General features: G+C 35.7%; 4 protein-coding genes across 7 annotated transcripts; 3 read left to right on the forward strand and 1 right to left on the reverse strand.

The window, feature by feature from the left end:
• Positions 1–1,903: 1,903 nt before the first annotated feature.
• On the reverse strand, positions 1,904–4,500 carry LOC140808982 (zinc finger protein 4-like). 3 transcript variants are annotated; one of them, XM_073166408.1, is made up of 2 exons: positions 4,223–4,500; positions 1,904–2,863 (listed from the first exon to the last, which is right to left on the reverse strand). In XM_073166408.1, exon 2 carries the CDS (start codon positions 2,817–2,819, stop codon positions 2,112–2,114), a length of 708 nt encoding a protein of 235 aa, XP_073022509.1. In that variant the 5' UTR covers positions 2,820–2,863; positions 4,223–4,500; the 3' UTR covers positions 1,904–2,111. The 3 variants fall into 3 exon arrangements, with proteins under 3 accessions (XP_073022509.1, XP_073022507.1, XP_073022508.1); XM_073166406.1 differs by lacking the exon at positions 4,223–4,500 and adding an exon at positions 4,021–4,185; XM_073166407.1 differs by lacking the exon at positions 4,223–4,500 and adding an exon at positions 4,033–4,180.
• A 5,595-nt stretch (positions 4,501–10,095) lies between these two features.
• On the forward strand, positions 10,096–16,578 carry LOC140808971 (histidine kinase 4-like). Of its 2 annotated transcripts, none has more exons than XM_073166390.1 (12): positions 10,096–10,189; positions 10,927–11,376; positions 11,854–12,087; positions 12,183–12,352; positions 12,704–12,922; positions 13,007–13,193; positions 13,283–13,334; positions 13,437–13,666; positions 13,816–13,914; positions 14,005–14,708; positions 15,128–15,628; positions 15,877–16,578. In XM_073166390.1, exons 2-12 carry the CDS (start codon positions 11,047–11,049, stop codon positions 16,136–16,138), a joined length of 2,988 nt encoding a protein of 995 aa, XP_073022491.1. In that variant the 5' UTR covers positions 10,096–10,189; positions 10,927–11,046; the 3' UTR covers positions 16,139–16,578. The 2 variants fall into 2 exon arrangements, with proteins under 2 accessions (XP_073022491.1, XP_073022490.1); XM_073166389.1 differs by lacking the exon at positions 10,096–10,189 and adding an exon at positions 10,209–10,593.
• A 1,475-nt stretch (positions 16,579–18,053) lies between these two features.
• LOC140808972 (receptor protein kinase TMK1-like) lies at positions 18,054–22,004 on the forward strand. Its single transcript, XM_073166391.1, has 2 exons — positions 18,054–20,709; positions 21,167–22,004. The coding sequence occupies exons 1-2, from the start codon at positions 18,354–18,356 to the stop codon at positions 21,694–21,696; spliced, it is 2,886 nt and encodes a 961-aa protein (XP_073022492.1). The 5' UTR covers positions 18,054–18,353; the 3' UTR covers positions 21,697–22,004.
• Positions 22,005–23,752: 1,748 nt separating this feature from the next.
• LOC140808976 (U-box domain-containing protein 20-like) lies at positions 23,753–25,307 on the forward strand. The gene has a single exon (XM_073166396.1). It carries the CDS (start codon positions 23,909–23,911, stop codon positions 25,259–25,261), a length of 1,353 nt encoding a protein of 450 aa, XP_073022497.1. The 5' UTR covers positions 23,753–23,908; the 3' UTR covers positions 25,262–25,307.
• The last annotated feature ends 270 nt before the right edge of the window (positions 25,308–25,577 follow it).

Raw genomic sequence — 25,577 nt, forward strand, 5'->3', positions numbered from 1 at the left:
GAGGTGAAGATGATTCAGAATTTGGAATGTTGATTTCTGCGTGCCGAGTAACTCTTCGTCAACGACCATCATACAAGGTCTGTTTCACACGACGACAAGCAAATAAGGTTGCCCATAACCTTGCTAGGGCATCTTGTTTCCACGCTCGTCCCATGATCTGGACTTTACCACCAGATTATATTATTGATAAAAAATTATGATTTTTTTAAAATAATTCTGAAAAATCACTAACGACCATATTTTGAAAATCCAACCATACTCCAATGAATTGACCTCATCACACCTTCAAAAAATCACAATTTCTTCTACTTTCATTCCAAAAATCAAACTTTCTTCATCTTTCATTTAATTTAAATCCAAATACAAAAATTGATCCATGAAAAAATGATGAGCTTAATACTTCTTTCACCAAATTCAATTCTCACAAAATCTCAATGAAGTCTATCCTCCTAAACCAAAAAGGGAAGAATATAATTGCGGATGATGGGGATGAAGGAATCACAAGTAAGCACACATGGAGCGACACTCACTGTTCTAAAGGCTGCCTAGGCAGTCTTTTATTTTTATTTTTTTAAAGAGTTTCAGTTTTTTAATTTAGATTAAAAAATCACTTTAAAAAATGAAAGATAATTTTTTTATAGGTCATAAATCAAAGTCCAACAAAAAATGTGATTTTTCGGCTTGTCCTAACACATCAAATTTCATCTTCGTTTGCGATCTAGAACGAGAAAAATTCACGACAATGATTTTGTATTCGAAGAAGAGGAATATCACAATGATGATATTGAATTAATTTAAACAATTAGTTAATATCATAAATAAAAAATTCATCTTATTTTTTTATTAGTCATGTACTCTCCACCTATATTAAAAAATGATTTAATGTCAATAAAAATAAAAATTAATTTAAAGATATTACTATATAATGTTACTAAATATTATAAAATTAATTTTAAAAACTGCTTAGGCAGTGTTTAAGCGACTAAGTGTTAGGCGGTAGGTAGCCATCAGCCTACCGCTTATCGTTTTTTAGAATACAGACAACACTTTTAATAATCTCTCACTTGACAATGATAAAAACAATCTTAGTTTCGGGGGATTGGTGATTTATCGAGGAGTTGCAAAATTGAAAAAAAGTACATATATGAGACAATATGCGGCGAAATTTCAGAAATGTTGTGAAACTTAGCTGAGTGTTCATTTTCCCAAAAAAATAAGTGAACTAAAAGTAATCAATTAAAGCGATCATCATTTGAGACGTGGAGTCACGAGTGTGATTAATGATTTTATATTGATTATGTTTCTGATTTTGATACCTGTTACTGATACATGTTACATGCTTTTACATTGTTTATATGATTGCATGTTTCGTTGATTTATACTGGGATTATATTTCTCACTGGAGTTATCCGACTGTTGTCGTGTTTGTATGTGTGCAAGACAACAGGTGGGACAGTTTCAGGGTCGAGGAGATGAAGATAGATCGTGATTAGAGTGGGGACTATAGACTTGGATTAGAGATAGGTTTGGACACTTAACATTTAGTTGTTAAACCTTAGTTTGAATGATTGTATATATAGTACAAGACTTGTACTTTAATACTGATCTGTATATTAGATTGGATCCAATTACATTCCGCATGTTAAAAAAATAAAAAATTTAGACCCGATTTATTATAATTGATTAAATTGTCCTAATGATGATTAAGAATATGATTAACGTCCGAATCTCCACAGTAGTCTTCCGATGATCAGCCGATATATTTGAAGCTATAAGAAATCTTCTTGTAACGTGCATTGAAAAAAAAATTTGACGTGCTCATTGATTATGAATGTTCGTGAAAGATTTCAAAACTCTTAACGTATATCACAGTTAAAGTTTGATTATTGGAGAGCAAAACAAGTGGTAGCTAAGTGTCAGTGAAGTAAAACTCGAGCAAGCTTGTAAATCATACAATATCCGCGAATGAGATCATCATCAATTCAAGAACATGTATTTTCGAAAAGCAGGCAAGAAATTAACCTGTACAGCATGAGATGAATCAAACTCCCAAGAATCAAGACAAATGTCTTACCAAATTAAACTCTACTTCTCATGCGAAAAAAAATGGTTCACAGCTTCAAATTTAGATCAGGAAGCGATGAATCTGTCCTCGGAGGCGGATCAGGTGCCACAAAACATATGTTAGAACTTTGTCCTGAACGAAATCCCAGATTCCCATGATAGCCCTCGATTTGCCGAAAGCTTCCAGGCCATGTCGAAATATCGGCATCATCATACTCCATGAATACAGCAGGCATGTTCCCAAAATAGCCTTGATCAACAAACCTTGCCCCACCTTTGATCCCGTGAATGGGCCTCTGAATAGGCATGGCGATTTGTTTGTGCATTGCTGAATGAGCTTCGATGCCTAGAGATTGAAACGCAGAACCATGGAGCGGTAAAGATGCTAAGCTAGCATATCTCTCTGATAACATACCCATTCGCATGGCCCTTTTCGCTAGTGTTCTTTCTCTCTTGTGTGCATTCTGGTGTCCTCCCAATGCCTGTGAGCTGTAAAACTTCCGGCGGCAGTAGTTGCATGAGAAAACTCGGGTACCTGCTGGAGGGTGCGGGGATTCATCTGAGCCTTTTGAATCGGTATTGGTGCTGTTGAAGAAGCCTAGTGTGAGGTCGAGAGTAAGAGGTGTTGTTTCTTGAGAGTGGTTGGTTTCTTTGGAATGGGCGGGGGACATCTCTTGAACGGACATATTGGAAGCTACATGGCTGGTGGATTCGGATTCATCCTCTGACTCGAGATTGAGATTCGAGGGCCTCATGGAGGAAGATTTTGCGTATATTCTGGTGAAGTTAGCTGAGTTACCTGAAAAATCAAAGAAATTAATTACTTGTGCAAACAAAGACAGCTGACTAAATGGAGAAACTCAAGTAGGAGTATTTCTGAATTTAAGGAAACATAGCATTGGCACCTTGGCTAGGGGTAACTAGATACCATTGGACACAAAATATTGAATTCCTGACGTCTATAATAGCTTAAAATTTTTACTGTCTAGCATATTCGATATCGTTACGAGGGCTAGCTAGGCAACATTGTGAGTGTAAGGGCTGAAATCTTAGAGCTAATTTGAATGCAAGAACGAGAAGGGACGTGCTAGAGCCCAGAAGCAACCAGACTGAACAAGCAACCAATGATCCACATCATGTCAACTACTGGTTGTACTACGAGGATTACCGAAAATCAAGATTCTTTGAAAGGGCATATATACTCCAAGAAGAGAGGATAAAACTCTCAATCAAACAAACAACTAACGTATTAACTAAGCCACGCTGTGATTTTAGTACAAACAGAACATCGGTAACCTGGAATAGGATAACACTGCGGCGAACCAACAGTTCTTTGAAAAATCGAAACAACTATGGAAACTATTGTGTTCAAACTTTTGATTCAAGTTTAGAAACGAAATTTGGTCTCGTTCAATAGGAGTTTGTGGTCAGTTTACACTTCAAACCAATGTTAACCTTGCAAAGATTCAACGAGAAGATCAGGAAATGGGATTACGATTAGGTGAAGTTGTGAAAGAAAAGAGAAATTTTATTGGGACATATTTGACAACGGCAATCCCAACTTAGATTCCACGTGGACCTAGCAACGAAAGGGCAAGGCAGTTTCAAAGGATAAAAATTCCTCACACATCATTTCCATTCTTAAAAATTCTAAGTTTCTTGGGAAGAAAGCTAAAATCGCGTTCCCTATTCGATAATCCGGAAGTGTGATGCCTGACATTCCAAGATCTGCAAAAGATTGATATTCATGGCACTAGTTTTATCTTTCGTTTTTAAGTAAATATGATTTACTTTCCAATTTTATGAGTTTAATAAAAGAAAGATATACACATAGATGTTCAAGAAACAGAAATATCATGTGTTTCACAGCCAGCAATCAACAGGTACTAGAAATCAAAGCTAATTCTAATGTAATTCCAAACCAATAAATAAAGCACACAAAACAAAACCACCAACCAAAAAAGAAACCATCCATAAACAACTTTATGATCCAAGAATTCACTCAAACTAATCCACAGCTTTACAGAGTCACAAGAATCAACGAGGGCCTTCTTTTAATCACAGGTACAAAAAGCAATAAAAAAAGTAACCCATCCCCCCAAAGAAAAACAATAATGACACACCCCGAGAAAAGTTTAGGGCTTTTCACATTAAGTACCTTGAAACTGCAAGCTTCTCAGATTGTGAGATGAAAAGACAGATGGTGCAAGATTCTAGTTTTTACCAAAAATGGTGGGATTCAGCAACACGAGAATAACATGGAGATAAGATCGGGAGAGAGAAGAGGTGGTGGTACATCAGATAAAGTCAGAGAAATATGGCAGATGATTGTGTTCCACAGGTCTATTTATGTTTCCTCGCTTGCATTTTACAGACTACTGCAGCAGAAAATGCTAATCCCACTACCACCAAAACAAGTGTCGGGCCAAATTAGGCCTACACTGTATTTTATATATATATATACATACACACATCCTAATAGTGATTACATATCTTAATAAACATATAAAATTATATGTTATTTACTATTGATAGACGATATAACAAAATTATATATATATTGAATTTTTTTATTAAATTACCAAAATGTGTTTTTGAAAATTTTAATGTAAGCTAAGCCATCTTGTTAGAATAAAACCTCGAGTCTGTTTTCTTTTTTTTTTATTTTTAAAAAAAAAAAGACATGTGAGTCGAGAGATGGTTTTGTTTTGTCCCTATAAATACTTTAATCGTGACTTTTATCTTGTCTGGTCGGCTGGCCAATAAAATTAGACGAAATAAAAGATGGCCACACGATAATATGCTCTTTTAATTCTTTAAAGAAAGTCGAATTTAAATCGGATAAATGGGAACTGCAGATTTTTCTCACTTTCACATGTTCACATGTTGTATGATTTCGAACATGGCCTTCCCTTTTATTTGCTCTCTCAAATTATGTAGTCTTCTTTCATCGGTCTAATTTTTTTTTAAAGTAAAAAAAACCTAAATAATTATTCCACCATATATCACAAGTTAAAAGACTCATCATCGTTTCTAAGTAAGAAAATTTATCCTCTTCGATTACACAGATATTTCTGCGATTAAAATAAATAAAAAGACTTTGGCCTCTGCCGATGGAATGGACTGGACGCATGTCATCCACCATTAAATGTCCCATGCCTCTGTGAAAAAACAGTGGTGAAGCTGTGCATTTGTTTCGGTGGACCCTTCACTCCCCTAATTATTAAAGTTGCCTCACTACTTTACACTAAATCCCATTTCAGCCATACGATTTATGGATGAGTCGGACTCGCAGTGATCCCATCAAATTTCCCAAAGGTCCTTCGATTGCTTTCTGTTCTTATAAAATTTTAACGAATATTTATTTAGAATCCCTTTATCTTTTTCTATGCAGCAATAGCAAGAAAGCTACTAAATGCGGCATTTAATTACATTAGATGGGACCAAATCGAGATATGGTTAAGATCTCCCCATTTTTATTTTATTGAAGGGATGTTGAGTTGCATCGATCCCCTTTTATCTCATGCAACTTTTGTCATTTGTTACTATATATTAAATGGTAATGGCCATGGTCGTACCATGTTTTCTTATATTTTTTTATTGTTCGTATGTCACACACTTTATTGATTATTGTTAAATTTTTTTTAACATAAGGTTTAGATAAACTCTCTTATACGAGCCATGAATATATATGCCCCTTCTTCTTGACGGGAATGTAAATCGAATATGTGAACGAGTAGATATGGATATAAGACAGGATCTCATATTATGTTTTACAATATTATTTCAACAAGTAATATGTTTCACACGATAATCGATCTAGAGATGTCTGAGAGTATCGATACGCGTCACCTCAAGTCTTACCAACTCGCCATTGTCTGTGAGAGAACTTTATTTTATTTTATTAGATTATTATAAATGACTGATGCATTGGTATTTGAGAATATGTATGTAAAAACTTCGATTTAGGTCGATCACTTGTAATTTCATATGATATTAAGATTCTAAATTCAAATTCGATATAATTTTGTAGCAAACTCTTAAAAAATATTATATGTAAAATTATATTACGAATATACAATTGCTACTCGAGTTTTAAATAATTTTTTATTTTATGTTTGAAAAAAAAAATGTGTATAAAAGATGTGGAGAATAAAAATCTCCTTTGCTGAGTTCACAGGCGTTTCCGTCTACAAAAAGAAGTAATGGGCCTCGGAATGACTTGATTGGTAAATGGAGCCCAATGGGCTTTACCGAAAGCAAGTACACGTAATTTATCAAACGAATGTAAAATAGTTATTATATCAGTATAAGGTTGTGTTTTAGATCTCTCGTAAAAAAAATAAAATAAAATAAAAATCGACAACGTTTTAGATCTCGTACTTTTAAAAATTTCTTTTATATGTGTAAATGTGTGTCAATTTTTATAATATATTGATGAAATGTGTTTGATTTTTAGAAAACAATTATGTATTAGTGTATATTAATATTTTTTTGGGTTTCATATATTTTAGATTTCACAACGGAGTTGGTGCAATTTGGTCGTGGATTATATACGACCTAAATAAGAGATATGTCTCACATATACGATCCGTGAGACCGTATTACACAGATTTTTGCCTAAAGTTTAATCTCATAAATCATATAATTATTAGTTAACAACACGAAACTTTTAAGCACTTTCTATTTGCAGCAGCATCGTATTCTCTGCTCTATCATGACAAAATAGATAAGAGGAGGTGTCGTCCACCCTTTGGGTTCGGCTAAGAGCCAAACTTTTCAGTTTTTTTTCACTGCAAAAATGATTACACATATTTATCTCCTACGGTGTAAAAATTTCGTAGATATATATAAATATTAAATTTTAGATGTGTATTATTTGGTTTCTTTAAAGAAAATCCGTAGCGAGGCTTTTCATGTCATGTTTTGCTGAAACTTGACAACAAGCCTATGTATAGTGTTACTGTTTGACTCATGTTAGTGTGATTGAATAATAAATAATAATACCAATATTTTTATTTAAAAAATAGAAAATAAACAAACAAATAAATAATATAAAACAAAACATATCACCTTTTTGTCAGACTTTCTCCCATTATTTTGAATTTATTTTAAAAAACATATAATTTAATTACATAATTTATTATTATTTTCGATTCAGTCAAATTCGGATCCATTTATGTCATTTATAAAGTAAGTAATGTATCTCAAGAATAATAAAGTCTTGGTCTTTTGTAAAAAAAAAATGCTTATTTAATTACCATATAGATTTCTTAGAAAAGCATATAAATTTTAGTTTACCAAAAATATATAATAAATTGCATTTTTATGGTTTTTGAATGTAAGATAATGTTTTAAAAATCTGTAAATCAAAATTTTGTTACTAAAAAAATAGCAATACAAGTACATTGGAGAATACAACATACGAAACTAAATCTTATTTGAATGTAAGACACTCGATTGATCTGGAAGCATGTTATATATATATATATAATATATAATATATAATATAATTTGTTCTAAAAGTTAAATTTATGACAGCCAGCTAGAACCTGAATTTTTTTTTTTATTTCATGGAATTTTGTTTGAAAGAAATTAATTAATAAATATGAAAGAGAGAGTACTGTTTGTTTGTCATTTTGTACTTCAGCTTCTGTCTCTTTTTTCTGTTTATTATTATTATTTTTTTTTTTACGTTTTAAAATACTTTTTAAGTTTATTTAATCTTTGACAGAAATCAACCGAAGTCTGACGGAGTTTATTTTAAAAAAAAGTTGCATAAATGGTGAAGTAATATGAAAGAGACAATAGCCTGCCATGTATAATGTGGTACGTTGACCGACTGAAGTACCCAATTCCACACCTAGCACGGGTTGGTATAAGGTAAGGTAATTATATGAAATTAAATTTTAAATTTTTTTAGAGTGATTAAATTTCAATGTTTTTCCAAGCAACTTTCGCTAGCATTTCAAATTGTTACAATCACATATATATTTAACAATTTTGTCTCCTCGTCGTCGTCGATGGAAAAAGTTTTTCCCGACGTTCAACTATTTTTGTCCATGTGGAGCGTCCGCGTTTTGTAAGCGCAGATTTAAAATTATTTTTGAAATTTTATTTTATTTTTACGTTAATTATAAAAAAAAAACCTACTTGAACCCTTTCTGATTATATTAACAATTGATTGTCTTGTGTTGAATTTTTATTGATGTGATTTTTTTAAAAAAACTATGTTAAATAAAAAACAATTATAATTTGAATTAATGTAACGAACAACAAAAGGTGGTTACCACTTGCAAACTGCTAATAACGAATAACCAAAAATTACTCGGAACGGACAAAATTCATTTAGACGTGGTTATATAAACTCTTTTGTAATTAATCGATGATAATCATGAAATTATTATGAAGACTTGGGTTCAAAATAATAATTCTCCAAAAATGGGAAAAGAAGGATAAATAAATCGTAAAAATTTGTGTGAGACAGTTTCACATGTCATGTTTTGTGAGTCAGATATCTTATTTAGATCATCAATGAAAAAAATATTACTTTTTTTTGTGAATATTGATAGGATTGACCAGTCTCATAGATAAATATTCGTGAGACTGTCTTAAAAGAGACCTATTCTAAATAAATTAAACATTTAGAATAAAATCTATTAAACAGTTCTAAATTTTGGGTACGAGTCAAGTTACTTGTGATTGTTAGTTGTTAGGTCAAAATTCAACTCGAGCTCAGTTTGACTGAGTTCGGGTAGATCAAATATTTAATCAAATTGAATTCATATTTTACATGTATATGTTCGAGTAAGTTGCTACATATTCGATTATATATATGTATTTACTTATATATACACACACATTCATATTTATTTATTTGAGTAACACACACAATATTTCTAAATTGAGTTTTTTGAACTCGAATTGAGTATCTATATATTATTGAGATCGAATTAATAATTAATCGAATCGAGCTCGAATTTAAATATAGTAAATTTATATTTACTCGAGTTCGCTTGACTCAATTATATACTCGTCGTTCTAATAAATAAAAGTAAAGAATATTATTATATATGAGAAAGAGCAAGTGGAAAAAAAGAGAGGGGATGTGGGGGCGTTTAGGTCAAATTAAAATGGGATGAGATCTGTTGCTTGTCGCGAAGTCATCATCGCCAAGATACGTGAAAGCGACTTGCAATATATATATATATTTTTTTCATTCAACAATAAATTATTTTATTTAACGATAAACATATACTATATTATAGATTTCACGTATCTTTCCGAAAATCAAAGGGGAAAATTTTTAAAAACTCAAAAATCAACTCAATTTCTTTTAATTGTCAAAAAGGAGCGGCCAGCTCTTATTTACCAAATTAAATTTATTCTTAGCAAAAAGAAGATCAAAACTTCCTTTTGGGACAGGTGTTGAATCACTAATATTTAAGAAGATATTTTAAACATAAAAACTCTTTTTGTGCTAGTGTATTACATAAAAACTTATGTGACACGGTTTGATTGGTCGTATTTTGTGAGACGGATCTCTTATTTGGATTATCAATGAAAAATTATTACTTTTTATGCTAAAATTATTACTTTTTATTGTGAATATCGGTAGGGTTGAACGTCTTACAGATAAACATTCGTGAGACCGTCTCACGAATTTTGTGAGATATAATTTTGACTCGACTCGATTTATAAAAAAATATATTCTTTTTCATGGTAGTACTGATCTTAGCAACTATTTTAAATATGAAGACAATTATTTTTTAAATTAAATTAAAAGATTATAACAAGAAAAGATTTCATTTCGATTTGTTTAAATTGATTCACATATTTTACGTATCTCACGTTATCTATCCTTAAATTGTTTATTTAATTCTCAATTCGATATCAATAATTTATTGGATGAACAAATTTGTGAAGTGTTTAAATACAAATTTATAAATAAAAATAAAAGAAATATCTGTAAAAGCGCAACAAGGAAGCAACGATTTGAAAAGTAAAAAGAAAATAAGAAGAGATGTACTGTGTGAGAGAGAGAGAGAGGGGGAGTTTTTAGTCAAGAAGGCGACAAGAGCGTATCTGCAAAAATCCTCAAATTCGATTCAGTTTGCTTTTAAAAGTAAGCAAGGCAATTACATCTTCTCTCACTTATTGTATTCCTATAATTTAATATTATCCCCCATCCCCAAATCTCCATTAAACAAAGCCCAGAAAGCAAATTCAAGAGATCAACTCCACAAATACTTCATTTATCTCAGAAAATTAATTCTTTCCGGCTAAAGATGGTCAAAAAGAAATCTTGGAGAAACCCATAAAACTTATTTGATGGATCAACTCCTCCATTACTCCGTTGTTTCCAAAATTGTTATTCTTTAATCTGGAACTATATAACTTGTTTGCTTCTGTTGGTTTGTTCGAGTGTGAGAATGTGGAGCAATATTTTAAGAGATGGGGGCAGTGAACGTGCCTCTGTTTGTTTTCGACACATGAACTAATCTTCACGCTTTGCTGATTAAAGTCTATGTATGATTGGTTTTCTATTGCTCTTTCATTTTTATACTAATATATTATTTCAAGAAACCCCATTAGGAGTCTTTGTGAGAGTTTCTTACTTCTTGAAATTTGGGCTCTCTTTCGTCTTTTGAGGCTTGCACGGCCATGCTTTGTTCCTCCCATCATGGGCTCCGTGAAAATAATTTACCTTTTATTTTGCTGTTAAAGATTCTTTCTTTTGGGGGTTGCTATTTGGGTGAAATGCAGATGGTTTTTGACTAACACTATACATACATTTTTATTGTAATGATAAAAGGAGCCAGAGTTTGAGGCTAACTCTTTTCTTCCTATTCCATGAAAAAGGTGATTCTTGAAATCTTTTTGCACGAGCTCTACTGCATTTGATTTCTCGGGTTCTTCGTTTTGCTCGAAAGGGTGGGACTTTAAGTTCTGAAGTGAAGTAAAGGAGGGCAAGTTATCAAGATGGGCGAAAAGAAACACGGCTATCGCATGGTGGCTGTGAGGGTGAATGAACAATTGAGCGCAAAGAAAAATTTGTCATTCGTCCATAAAGCCTCGAATCCGAAAATTTTGGGACTCTGGATCATGATAATGTTTTTCGGTAGCATACGAATTTATGATTACATGGATGACGAGCAGAAAGTGAGGAGGAAAGAAGTGCTCGTGAGTATGTGTGATCAGAGGGCAAGAATGTTACAGGATCAGTTTAGTGTTAGTGTTAACCATGTCCATGCCCTTGCAATACTTGTATCTACTTTCCACTTCTACAAGAACCCTTCAGCAATTGATCAGGTTTCTTGTGTTTCTGGTGTTTACTAATTCATTTTTTTGCTTCTCTTGGTGCTGATTTTGGGAAACGTGGCGAAGATTTTCTGTTAATGCGAAGAGATCTTAATGGATATTTTTTGTAGAAAAATTGGGACTCTCGATCTGTTTTGGTTGTTTTCTTTATGGATTTTGGCGTTTCACATTTTTTTGGCTCTTGTATGTATGTATGTACGTCTACAGTACTACTTTCCACTGATAGCTTAACTCTCTGACAATCCATTAAGCTTGCTTGATATTAAATGATGTTATTTTCATTTTCGGTGCTGGCATATATGCTTTCTTTTGTTGGATATGATATGGCTATATTATTTTGCTTTGAGTTCATACAGTTCCGTGTTCCAAACACAAAAATGTGGCGTTCCTTGATAATTGTAATTTGAGTTTATTTTCTCGTTTGCAACGTTTATTTTCTTAGACATTTTGTGCTCTATGAAACCGTAGGAAACTTTTGCTGCATACACAGCAAGAACTGCATTTGAGAGGCCATTGTTGAGTGGGGTTGCTTACGCCCAGAGGGTTATGAATACTGAGAGAGAAGATTTCGAAAGGCGGCATGGATGGACTATAAGAACAATGGAGAATGAGCCTTCGCCAATGCGAGATGAATATGCACCTGTTATATTCTCGCAAGAAACTGTATCCTACATTGAATCACTTGATATGATGTCCGGGGAGGTGATTCAATTTCTCTATTATGATATGCAACGTGGTACGATAATTAAGTATCCACTTTTCATTTTCTGATTACTTAATTATTTTTATTGAAACAGGAGGACCGTGAAAACATATTGAGGGCACGGGCGACGGGTAAAGCAGTTCTTACTAGTCCATTCAGGTTGCTAAATTCTCATCATCTTGGGGTTGTTTTGACATTCCCAGTTTATAACTCCAAGCTTCCCTCTAATCCGACTGTCAAAGAACGTATTGAATCAACCGCAGGGTGAGTATTTGGGAGTCCAGACTTGTAAAATTTTCATGATTTCTATTCTGTGGAAATATATGTGAAACTATTTCATTGTACTGTTTTAGTCAACTAGAATTTACATTGGATACACTTTGTGAAGGTTTTCAATGATTTGCTTGGTGATATGGTATGCATGTGAACTTATTTTATATCTTTGTGTATTTCATGCAAGCCGAAACTCCAGAGTTCTCAAATCCCTGTTTAGAAATTTACACCAAGACCCGGTCTGTATATCAAATACATCATTTGCACCTTTTGCATTTTGCATGCTGGCCTAATCTTGTGGTGGGATTTTTTCATGTGCTTCTTGCTGTTGATTTCAAGCAGTTACCTCGGCGGGGCCTTTGATGTTGAATCCCTAGTTGAAAATCTACTCGGGCAACTTGCTGGGAACCAGGCAATCGTGGTTAATGTATATGATATCACCAACTCTTCTGATCCTCTGATCATGTACGGACACCATTCGCAGGATGGCGATATGCACCTTAAGCACATCAGCACACTTGACTTTGGCGATCCATTTCGTAAACATGAAATGATATGTCGGTCAGTTAACAAAACTTATCAATGTTGTTCTAGATGAACAAATCACAAAACAAAGTAATACTTGTTACTTTGGTTATTTTGTAGGTATCTTCAGAAGGCTCCAACGTCATGGATTGCACTCACAACAGCTTTTTTTCTCTTTATTATTGGGTTTCTTGTTGGATACATGATATATGGTGCAGGACTTCACATTGTCAAAGTCGAAGACGATTTCAATAAAATGCAAGAATTGAAAGTTCGAGCCGAAGCTGCTGATGTTGCCAAATCTCAGGTTTTGTTTGTTAATGATTTCTCTAGCCACACTTGTGTCACTTAATTGCAAGTTGTTACCACCTGAATCCAATCTTTCATTTTGTGCAGTTTCTTGCCACTGTTTCTCATGAGATAAGAACCCCAATGAATGGCATCCTTGGTATACTATTAAATCTGTCTCTCACACACACTCACGCGTGCATGCATATCAAAGTGTTGAGTTGGAACCGACTTGTAAAGCACTTGTTTCTTATGCATTTAGGTATGCTTGCACTGCTACTAGATACTGAACTTAGTTCAACCCAAAGGGACTATGCACAAACAGCTGAAGCATGTGGGGAATCATTAATTACCTTGATAAATGAAGTGCTTGACCGTGCAAAGATCGAAGCCGGCAAGCTAGAACTTGAAGCAGTCCCATTTGACGTGAGGTTGATTCTAGATGATGTTTTATCCTTGTTCTCGGAGAAATGTCGGCAGAAGGGAATCGAGGTAAATCCTTCAGTTCTGTAGCAACCAAAATCTACATATCCATCGAACTTTTTTTGTATCCAGGAAGCCAAGAAAAGTACTGCTTTATTATGTTTTTATCGCTTTTCTATTATTTTCAACCTCTTTATGTGCTGGTTGGGAATTTGCAGTTGGCAGTGTTTGTTTCCGAAGAAGTTCCTGAAATTGTTGTGGGAGATCCAGGAAGATTCAGGCAGGTGATCACCAATCTTGTGGGAAACTCTGTGAAAGTAAGTGAAAAATTATCGAACCTAATCTTTCATAGAATTCTAGATTTTCTGGTCTAACGTATGAGAGGTAATTTTTTATGTATTCAACAGTTCACCGAGCAAGGACATATATTTGTTAGAGTGCATTTAGCTGAACAATCCAAATACGTAAGGGATGTGAAGGCAGACGCCTACTTGAATGGAGAGTCCGAGTGTATGGGTCAAGCTCGTGGTCGACAATTCAACACCTTGAGTGGCTATCAAGCTGCTGATGATCGAAGCAGTTGGGAATCATTTAATCTTTTAAAAGACGAGTTACAGTATGATTCCTCCAGTAACATGATGAATGATAATGCGCATCAGAAAGTAACTTTAATTGTTTTTGTTGAAGACACGGGGATTGGTATCCCTGAACAAGCACAAAAACGAGTTTTCAACCCGTTCATGCAGGCAGACAGTTCAACTTCTCGTAATTATGGGGGAACAGGCATTGGATTGAGCATCAGTAAGTGTCTTGTTGAGCTGATGGGCGGTCAGATGAAATTCACTAGCCGTCTAAATATTGGAAGCACGTTTTCGTTCACAGTTGAGTTACAAAGATGTGAGAAAAATGCAGCTCTTGATCCAAAGATATCCCTTTCCGATGATTTACCCACTTCATTAAAAGGGTTGAGAGCTGTTGTCATCGACGGGAATCCGGTAAGAGCTGCTGTCACACGGTACCACCTCAAGAGACTTGGAATTCGGGCTGAAGTTGTTGGTAGCGTTAGGACGGCTGTTGCTGTATCTGGCAAATATGGCCCCCTTCTTTCTAAGTAAGCACAATTCATTTTATGTACTCTGACATCTAGCAAGTCGAATGCCAAATTTTTCTCACCATTGAAAAATTGATAAAAACCTTTTAAAACTTCTGGTGTACAAAAACCATATTTCTATCTTGGATGCCTATATACGTGACCTATTGTGTTAAGAGTATAAAACTATTGTTGGGTAAAGTTTCGATGACTTTTGGGGAAAGTGGTCTGACACCGCACCCGCGGTACAACCAAGACCGCACCCGCGGTGCATGGACAGAAAGTTGGCAAATTGTATTCGTAACATCACCGCACCCGCAGTGCAGGAAGACCGCACCCGCGGTGACAAGACCGCACCCGCGGTCTTGCAGAGACCGCACCCGCGGTCGCTATAGTAAATTCATTTTGCTTAATTTGATTCAAGTGTTCTATCTTGGCAGAAATGAAAAGCTTCCAGATATGCTTCTAGTTGAAAAAGATTCTTGGATTTCAAGCGAAGATGGCTTTACATCGATATCAAACTGGAGACACAATGGTTACTCGCATAAGTTTCCAGCTATAATCCTTCTGGCAACCAACATAACAGTTGCCGAGTCTGATAAAGCCAAGGCGGCTGGCTTTGCCGATACTGTGATCATGAAACCACTCAGAGCGAGTATGGTTGCGGCATGCCTTCAACAGGTACTGGGATTGGGCCAGAAAATCCATCATGGAAGAGATGTCTCGTACCGATCTGGTGGCCTTCGTGGCTTGTTGTGTGGCAAGAAGATATTGGTGGTTGACGATAATGTAGTGAACCGCAGAGTTGCTGCTGGTGCGCTCAAAAAATTCGGGGCTGATGTGCAGTGTGCTGAGAGTGGGCAAGAGGCTCTCAAATGGCTTCAGATACCACATAGTTTTGATGCCTGTTTTATGGATATTCAGATGCCTGAAATGGATGGGTATACTTACTTTCTTTATGGATTACTTGCTGTAGTTCCTTTCATTAATCTCTTTTCCCTTTGTATGAGAATCGACAATTAATTTCGTGAAACCCAAAATGAAATTTAGTGAAAGATCGTGACACGTATTTGATGTTGAAATGCTGCAACTATATTTTCTTGTGATGCCTTTTGTCTATACTGCGAACTAGAGTAATGTTAGACGTTATCTGAAGTGCTCGATCTTCCACTTATTCCTGTTATTTTAGGTTTGAGGCTACTCGTCTTATCCGAGAGATGGAGAGCAAAGCAAATATGCATATAAATGGAGGATGCACGACAGAAGGAAAAACAGAGTGGCACATGCCAATACTGGCCATGACAGCCGATGTTATACATGCAACTTTAGACAAATGCTTGAAATGTGGTATGGATGGATACGTATCTAAACCTTTCCAAGAGAAGACTCTGTACCAAGCTGTTGCCAACTTCTTCGAATCCAAACCCGTCTCAGAGTCCACCTTTTCGTGACACTCTGGTAGCTGAAAATTTCCAACTGATGGAAACGGGTACACTGAAGGGAGCCGGCAATTTTTCCACGTTCTGCTGGTTGAATTCTAACCTTGTAATTAAAGGGCGTGTTTATATTGGTTAAGGTATGTTTAACATGTCAATGGCAGATGCAGACACGCTGGTTGCTAACCGAGTAGGCTTTGGCTATAGATTATTGTGTATTCCCGTATGCAGTGGTCAAGAAACGGTTCTTTCCCCTGCTGTATGTACATTGATAGGGGAAGAAGAACAAGTACGAGCCGTAATATCAATCATCATTTTATCTGTTTGAGTAGAGACTAGTTATTATTCTTAAATACAGCCAGGAGTCACCATCATTGATTGCGTTGTATTTGATAAATTTGTACCTAAAAAGTTTATTATTACATTACACTTATGGTGGCGCCGCCGCCTTTACATGTGCTTCGGATAACTTAGAACGAAGATAAGAGAGAATGGGACCGAATGTGGTCCGGAGTTGGAAGAGAGTTTGTTAGACAAAGCATATGCTTGGGGCCCTTTTGGCATGCTTGTCTTGTTCCGATTCCTCGAGTGACACGACATATAAAGTTGGCCTCCTTCCCTCATCCTTCGAAAAAAATGTGTGACTTCTACGTTTGGGATTCCAAAATTTTTCTATTTTTCAAGGGGTTATAAATGCAATTTGCTCACTGATATTTTCTATCTATAAATCGATTCGACTCAAAAAATAAATATAAGAAAATCAACACTCACAATGCACAAAAATATACACTGGGAGGCTTGTATACAATATGAAAAGTTATGGGAACATTTTGCCATATTCAACTATTGACTTTTAGTGATTGCCGTATCACCTCAATTAAAGCAGCAATTATAGGAAATCATATCCACCTAACCAATAGAATTTGATTCGCTGTTAATTAATTACTTCAAAAAATCGATCCATTCAATTAGCTTAATCTGATAATTTCTTTTTAGAACTTTCGAACATAATTAAAAAATTGATTTTGGATTTGAGAATTTTTTTAAATAAATCTCTTTACGCATTTTAATTATGAGAACAAGTAATCGAGAAATTCTTATTCTTTTTTACAAAAAAAAAAAAAAAAAAAAAACGTTTCTGTCCACTGATATTTAATTTTGATTAATATTTTATTTAAATACCTGCAAGAATTCGAGAAATTATTCACGGGACGTAATGTTTTGGAACTTAAATTTTCATTAAATTTATTCACCTAATCACAACCAAATCAATGACCGGAAGCCATTAAATTTAAATAAAACATATCAACAGACAATTTTTTTTTGAGAAATTAAGAATTTGTATTCAAAATTATTAAATTCGAGTCGAGGTTGAGTGTTTCTTACCAATATCATCAATATCTTATTTAAATTTGATATAATATAAAGTTATATAAAGCTTAACTATATTAAAAAGTATGCAATAAAAAAATATTGATAATACAATATTTCTTGGTGTTAGATGTAATTATACAAGAGTTAGCTTCTTATGAGACGATCTCACGAATTTTTATCTGTAAGACGGATCAACCCTACTTATATTCACAATAAAAAATAATATTCTTATTATAAAAAAATAATATTTTTTCATGGATAACTCAAATAAGAGATCTATTTCATAAAATACGATCCGTGATATCGCTCACACAAGTTTTTGCCATCATACAATACCTCAATGACTAGATATATTTCGAAAAAAAATAAAAAAATAAACTATAAAATTTAAGAAATCATAAAAAAATTATAAAGAATCAGCATTATTTTTCAACACATTATCTAAATTTAATTTATTATCTGCAGAAGAAATTCTAAGGGCCCACATGAAATTATATGGGCCCAAAAATTAAATCCCCATGTGCCAACTGTATCCCATTCGCTTCCCTTCCTTTCGATACACACACACACACCCATTAATGTCTTTAATTCTCTCCTTCCTATGCATTGCAATTTATATATATAGAACACACACACACACACTCACTCTGTTTCCGCCTCCTTCTACAGTTCTATGCAAGAAATCACACCCCACACTCCGCGACTTATCACCTTTCGCACTTCCCAATCCTACGTAGAAACGCGCACTCTGCTTTGCTCTATACTTTTTTGAAATCCTTTTCTTCTTTCTTGGAAAGATAGAGCCCTAGCGACCGATCGAGGGAAAGGTGAAGAGAATCTCAGAATAGTGAATGCAATGAGGATTTTGATGAAATGTGAGATTCGGAGCCAGACCCAAGAATTTTCTTCATACCCATTTCACTCTCTGAGAATAATGGCCTCAAGAATGCTTTTCTTCGCTGTGTTTGCGGTTTTTGCCGCCGTTGGCCGCTCGCAGTCACCTGATGCGGCGGTTATGCAAGACCTCAAGAAGAGCCTCAATTCACCTAGCCAGCTCGGTTGGGTCGACTCGGACCCTTGTAGTTGGAATCACGTTCAGTGTTCCCCGGATAAACGGGTGACCCGGATCCAGATAGGGAATCAGAATCTTGAAGGGTCTCTCCCTTCTAACCTCAATAAACTTACGTCTTTGCAGATATTCGAAGTTACGCAAAACCATCTCACTGGCCCGCTGCCGAGTTTTGCGGGGTTGAGCTCGCTTCAGACCCTTTCGCTTAGCAGCAACAATTTCTCTTCAATTCCCTCGGATTTTTTCAATGGTGTCAACTCTTTACAAAGTGTTTACTTGGATTACAATCCCTTTGACTCGTGGGTTATCCCTGAAAGTATCAAAGGTGCGTCTGCTTTGCAAATTTTTTCAGCCAGTGGTACCAATATTTCCGGATTATTGCCTGATTTTTTTGGGCCTGATACGTTTCCGAGCTTAGTGCGTTTGCGTTTAGCTTTTAATTATCTAGAAGGCCCGTTGCCATCTACGTTCTCGGGCTCTACCATACAGTCTCTGTGGCTCAATAGTCAGAGGGGTAGTGTTAGATTGAACGGTTCGTTGGATATGTTGCATAATATGACTCAGTTAACTGACGTTTGGTTGCATGGAAATTTCTTTTCGGGGCCATTACCGGATTTCACTGGCTTAACTCAGTTGCAGAACTTGAGTTTACGGGATAATAGTTTGACCGGGCCCGTGCCCGATTCTTTGGTTGGACTGAAGTCACTGGTGGTGGTGAATTTGACGAACAACAAGTTACAAGGGAAAACTCCGAGTTTCAGTGACACGGTACTGGTGGATATGAGGGTTGGTAGTAACAGTTTTTGTTTACCTGATCCGGGTGTGAAATGCGAACCACGAGTTGATACCCTTATCAGCGTGGTTAAGGATTTTGGATATCCTGTTCAATTTGCTGAGGTTTGGAAAGGGAATGACCCGTGTGCTTCTTGGAAGGGGATTACTTGTAGCAGTGGGAAGATTACTGTGGTGAATTTTCATGGAATGAGCCTAAATGGAACTATCTCTCCTAACATTTCACAAATTACCACTCTGCAGAGATTGATTCTGTCTAATAACTTCTTGACAGGTGTTATTCCCAATGAATTGACGAACCTTCCCGATCTTACAGTGTTGGATGTTTCAGATAATCAAATTTATGGACCGGTACCAGTCTTTAAGAGTAGTGTGTCGGTCAACACTAATGGAAACTTGAATATTGGGAAGAATGCTCCACCTCCACCACGGGGTGGGAGTGGAAATTCTCCTGGATCCACTTTACATAGCGATGGAAGATCGAGCGGCAGTGGGAAGAAATCATCGACTGGGGTGGTTGTAGGATCGGTTGTTGGTGGTGTTTGTGCCCTCGTCTTCGCCGGAGCATTGGTCTTTTGTCTTTATCGAACCAAACAAAAGCGATCTGGTAGAATACAGCCACCTCACACCATGGTTATACATCCTCGTGATTCTGGGTCCGAAGATGCTGTTAAGATTACTATTGCCGGTTCAAACATTAATGGGGGGATAAGTGAGACTCAGAGTCATTTAAGCGGTGGGCCTAGTGACATTCACATTGTTGAGACAGGTAACATGGTGATTTCTATCCAAGTGCTGAAAAATGTGACAAACAACTTTAGTGAACAAAATATACTAGGCAGGGGCGGATTCGGAACGGTTTATAAAGGGGAGTTGCATGATGGGACGAAGATTGCCGTAAAGAGGATGGAATCTGGAGTGATGAGCGAAAAGGGATTAGACGAGTTCAAGTCTGAGATTGCTGTCCTTACAAAAGTCAGGCACAGACATCTGGTTGAACTTTTGGGATATTGCTTAGATGGAAACGAGAGGCTGCTTGTCTATGAATATATGCCTCAGGGGACGCTTAGTAGGTTTCTTTTTAACTGGAAGGAAGAAGGGTTGAAACCCCTGGAATGGACGAAAAGGCTGGCTATTGCCTTGGATGTTGGTAGGGGTGTCGAATATTTGCATGGTTTAGCTCAACAGAGTTTTATTCATAGGGATCTTAAGCCATCAAACATTCTTCTTGGAGATGATATGAAGGCTAAAGTTGCAGATTTTGGGCTTGTTCGCCTCGCTCCTGATGGTAAAGCTTCAATTGCTACTAGATTGGCTGGAACTTTTGGCTATCTTGCACCGGAATATGCAGGTATCTCTTTTGTTAATTTGCAAGGGCTTTATTTGTTAGTTATAACAAATCATGATAATTGTTTCAAGAACGTTTTTGTGAATGTGTTTGCCGCTGATTTTTCCTTGATTTGCTCCTTCAAATTTTTTAGTCAGGAAAAAATTCTTTGATCGCACTGGCATTGTTATTTTCATGCTTAAAATTTAGCAGTCTTTAATCTTGAAGAGATTGGCACAACCCGCCTGTTTTAAGTTCTGTTCTTTATGCTCATGCTAAGGAGATATGTTATTTGTTTCACATCTAATAACATTGAATCTAGCTTTGTTGAATCTGAAGATTTGACAATCAATCGATCTATGGGCTACAGACATTTTATATGCGGTGGTTTTGTATTTTGGCAAACATCATTTTGATGAGTCAGTTGTGAAGCGACGTTGCTTGCCTCATCTGACAGTGGTTTCTTTGCATAATTGAATAGTAACCGGCAGAGTGAGTACCAAAATCGACGTATTCAGCTTCGGAGTCATTTTGATGGAACTTATCACTGGAAGAAAAGCCTTGGACGAGTCTTTCCCAGACGACAGCCAGCATCTAGTACCATGGTTCCGCAGAATGCTCATCAACAGAGACACCTTCCGAAAATCCATTGATCCTACTATCGACCTCGATGAAGAAACTCTTTCTAGCATCAGCACCGTGGCAGAACTGGCTGGCCACTGCTCCGCGAGAGAACCACATCAACGTCCTGACATGAGCCATTCAGTCAATGTGCTGTCAACTCTCGCTGAACTCTGGAAACCATCGGAACCAGCGGATCCAGATGATGCATATGGGATTGATTATGATATGACCTTACCTCAAGCAGTCAAGAAATGGCAGGCTCTTGAGGGAATGACTTCCATTGATGGCTCCTCTTCTTACCTTGGTAGCAATGAAAATACTCAGACGAGCATACCAACTCGGCCATCTGGTTTTGCCGATTCATTCACATCAGCTGATGGACGTTGAGATTGGGGCCGAGGTTAGAGTGTTTCATGTGTATTCTTCTGTCTATGAAGCCGCCTCCCCTCGTAGCTTTGCCCATGTGCACGAATGGTGCTCGAGTGATTCAAATTCCATTGGTTAATCGAAGGTGGTTAATCTTAATTTAGAGACAACCCCTTTTCTTGTTTCAATGATTTCTTCAAACTCAGATAGTTTTAGTTAGAATTTATTAGGTGATTGTTAAACTCTAATTTGATCCCACCCTTGATATCTAACATTGCATGCACGCATATTATAATTTTATGTGCGATGATTAGAATGTTGTCACTTAACCTGAATTTATGATATCCCTCTGTACCTAAAACCAAACCCTATTAAATTAAATAATGTATTATAAACTAGTTTAATATTCTTTTTTCAACTGATTATTTTATTAATATATTATGGGACAGAGGTGAATGAATTTGATCGAGATTGGACTTTGAAGTGCCGGCCAGCCAGATTTTTTTGTCCATTTAAAAATGGTCCAATTTTTTTCTGTCAATCATGTCTTTTTGTTTCTGATTTTATATATATATATATATATATATATATATATATATATATATATATATATATATATAGCAATGATATCCTGCACACTCTTTTCCTGCACACCTGTGGGCGCCTGTCTACGTAGCACGTCCACAATCGCACAAAATTTTTTGTTTTGCTTTTTATAAAAAAAGCTGACCAATCATGCACCGTCACGTAGGCGGTGCTCATGTTACCATGCACACCTGGTGTGCACGGTAAAAAATTCGATATATATATATATATATATATATGTATATATATATATATATGTATGTACCGGATTAGTGCCAGATAATTGAGGGTGGTTGATGTCTTTTTGCTGTCCATTGTTGTAATAAATTATAATTTGTTGCTTCTGTGCAAGATTTAACTCATTGGTTTTGTTTGCGTTTAATAAATAAATAAATTTTAAAGTCCACAAAATAAATGGGTCGCGCAAGTTCTTTATTGTTTTAGATGGGACTAGAGAAAAACAAAATGCAATATTCAAGAAAATATAAGAAACCGATCAATTAATGTTAAAAAACAATTTAATGATGAACATCAGAATTAGTCGATTAACAATAATGAACTTTCTTCTTAATTGAGGTAAAAGGAAATTTTTCAATACATATTGTCACTTAGTTTGATTATTTTTGTTTGATTAGTTATATTTTTATATATAAAAAGTCAATACTTTTAACTGTATTTTTATGAAAATTTTGGATCCGCTGGATTATTTCAAAATAATTTCAGAAAAAAAAAAGATTTACTTTATCATGCTTTCCTAGGCTCCATCAATTTAATTGAAGTTAAAAATGATAATCGTCGATTTAGCATAAATCTGGTAAGCAAATAAATATTTATTTTAAAGAGTGGGGTTTGGGCCATATCACTAATGTATTTGTGATTAAACATGTTGGTAGTGCAGACAAAAAAATTAATATTATGAAATAATGTTCTACGACCAAACTTGACCCCTTGATTGATTAGTTTTGAATACAAATAAGCTATCGAGAAATCGTTTTTTTAAAACGAAAAATACGACATTAATTGATAAAACGACTGATTTTGTCTTTGACCCACTGATTGATTAGTTTTGAATAAAAATAAACTATCGATAAATCGTTAGTTTGATACGAAGATTAAGACATCAATTAATCACACGTTTCGCTTGTTGACAACAGTTCAAAATATGGGAACACGTTTTTGCGGAGTCGGTGGGTCCCACGAACCCGTTGACAGATAAAAGATTGGCGTCAAAATGTTATTCAATTGCAGAGCTTATTATTATTATTATTATTATATTTTGTGGACTTACCAAATATTGAATGGTCAATATTCAAATCTCTTCCCAACAATTTTCCTTGCGCACACACTTGCAACCGGTGTTGAACGTTTCTTGAATTTAAATCCAACAGTCTCTTTTTGAAACTATTATTCAATCCTTCTTACTATGTTTTGAAAGTTGTAACGCGTACCAAAAACCCATTAAGCATATGCGACATATATACGCTTATATATACCATCTCAAGTTCCCAAAATGGAAGAAAATTAAACCTGACAAACTTGAAATTACCGGATCAAAGTGTTACATATATTCTTGATCTATATACATTTGTTTTCAATCTTAATTATCTTGTTTTGTGTAGTTTTGATCCATTTCACTTCGTGCTTTACGATGTTTTGGACATGGAGAAAGCGAAGAGCTGCACGTCGTGCAGCGAAGAAGAAGCGAAGTTTGGAGGAGGACGATAATGCTAACACAGAGCTAGCAATACCGAGTAATTTTCGTTGCCCGATTTCACTCGACTTGATGAAAGATCCAGTGACGTTATCGACTGGAATAACATGCGACAGGAAGAGCATCGAGAAGTGGATCGAGGCGGGTAACGTTACATGTCCCATCACTAAAAAGGTCTTGAGAAATCTTGAGCCTATACCTAACCATGCCATAAGGAAAATCATTCAAGATTGGTGCGTGGAGAATAGGTCTTATGGGGTGGAAAGGATTCCGACTCCTAGAATTCCTATAACTTCTCATGAAGTTTTGGAGGTTCTGGCAAAAATCGAGGATGCAATACGAAGAAATGACCATGAATCTTGCCTAAGTTTGGTGTCAATGATCAACTCTTTGGCTAAAAAAAGTGATAGAAACAAGAGATGTATTGTCTCGATTGGGGCGGGAAGGGTTTTATCTGCTGCATTTGAGGCCTTATCCAAGAGGGATTCTATCCATGAACACGTTGCACTACATGAAGAAATCTTGTCCATGCTGACGAGAACATTAGCGTCGCCTCTTGATGAGGAGACAAAGAGTAATCTGTCCACAAGTGAATCCTTACATTCCATCGTGTGGTTCTTGAGATTCGGGAGTTTGTCCAGTCAAAGAAATGCGGTAATAGCCTTAAAAGTAATACTTTCTTGCAATGATCAAGAGATGGTTGAGGATTTGGTCAAGATCGAAGGGCTTTTAGATGCATTAATGAAGTTGATCCAAGAGCCCATTTGCCCCACCACAACAAAAGCAAGCCTGTTAGCAACGTACTACATAATAACATCATCTCAGTCAAATTCAGACAAGGAAGCGATCGTATCAAGATATCTTGAAATGGGGTTGGTTCAAAATCTTCTTGAGATTCTCGTGGATTCGGAAAGAAGCATATGTGAGAAGGCTTTAGGTGTTTTGGATGGGATTTGTAGCCATAGCGAGGGGAGGAACAAGGTGTGTGAAAACGTTCTAACGGTGCCACTTCTGGTGAAGAAATTATTGCGCGTTTCGGATTTGACGACAGATTTTTCCGTTTCGATTCTATGGAAACTGGGAAAGGGCGGTGAAAATGGTGAAGGGACTGTTGCGCTTGAAGCTCTTCAAGTAGGCGCTTTTCAGAAGCTGCTGTTGCTTTTGCAGGTTGGTTGCAATGAAACAACAAAGGAGAAGGTGACTGAGCTTTTGAAGATATTGAATCTGTATAGAAATAGTGTGGAATGCATTGAGTCTTTGGATTTCAAGAATCTCAAAAGGCCATTTTGAAGACAAATCTTACGATGGATCGAGTGAAATCAATCTTTTTCATTAATATTGTTTTTGGATGCAACAAATTTACGTACGATTGGTATATGCTTAATACAATCCAATAATAAATTACCACACATGCTGTATTTTTACATAGCACCATATAGATTTGTTCATATTTTAATTTGGGCTTAGTTTTGATTTTATGATATCTAAGAAAATTCAGAAGGAACCGAATACATGCAAGTGGATTTGAAGAATAAATGAAAGTTTAATGACAGAAGGCAATTAGTACTAGGTTAGAATGTGGTGTAGATTCTTGAAGATATTTGAT

This window comes from Primulina eburnea, chromosome 13 (genome assembly GCF_022965805.1).
Source record: "Primulina eburnea isolate SZY01 chromosome 13, ASM2296580v1, whole genome shotgun sequence".
In the NCBI taxonomy this organism is placed as follows: Eukaryota; Viridiplantae; Streptophyta; class Magnoliopsida; order Lamiales; family Gesneriaceae; genus Primulina; species Primulina eburnea.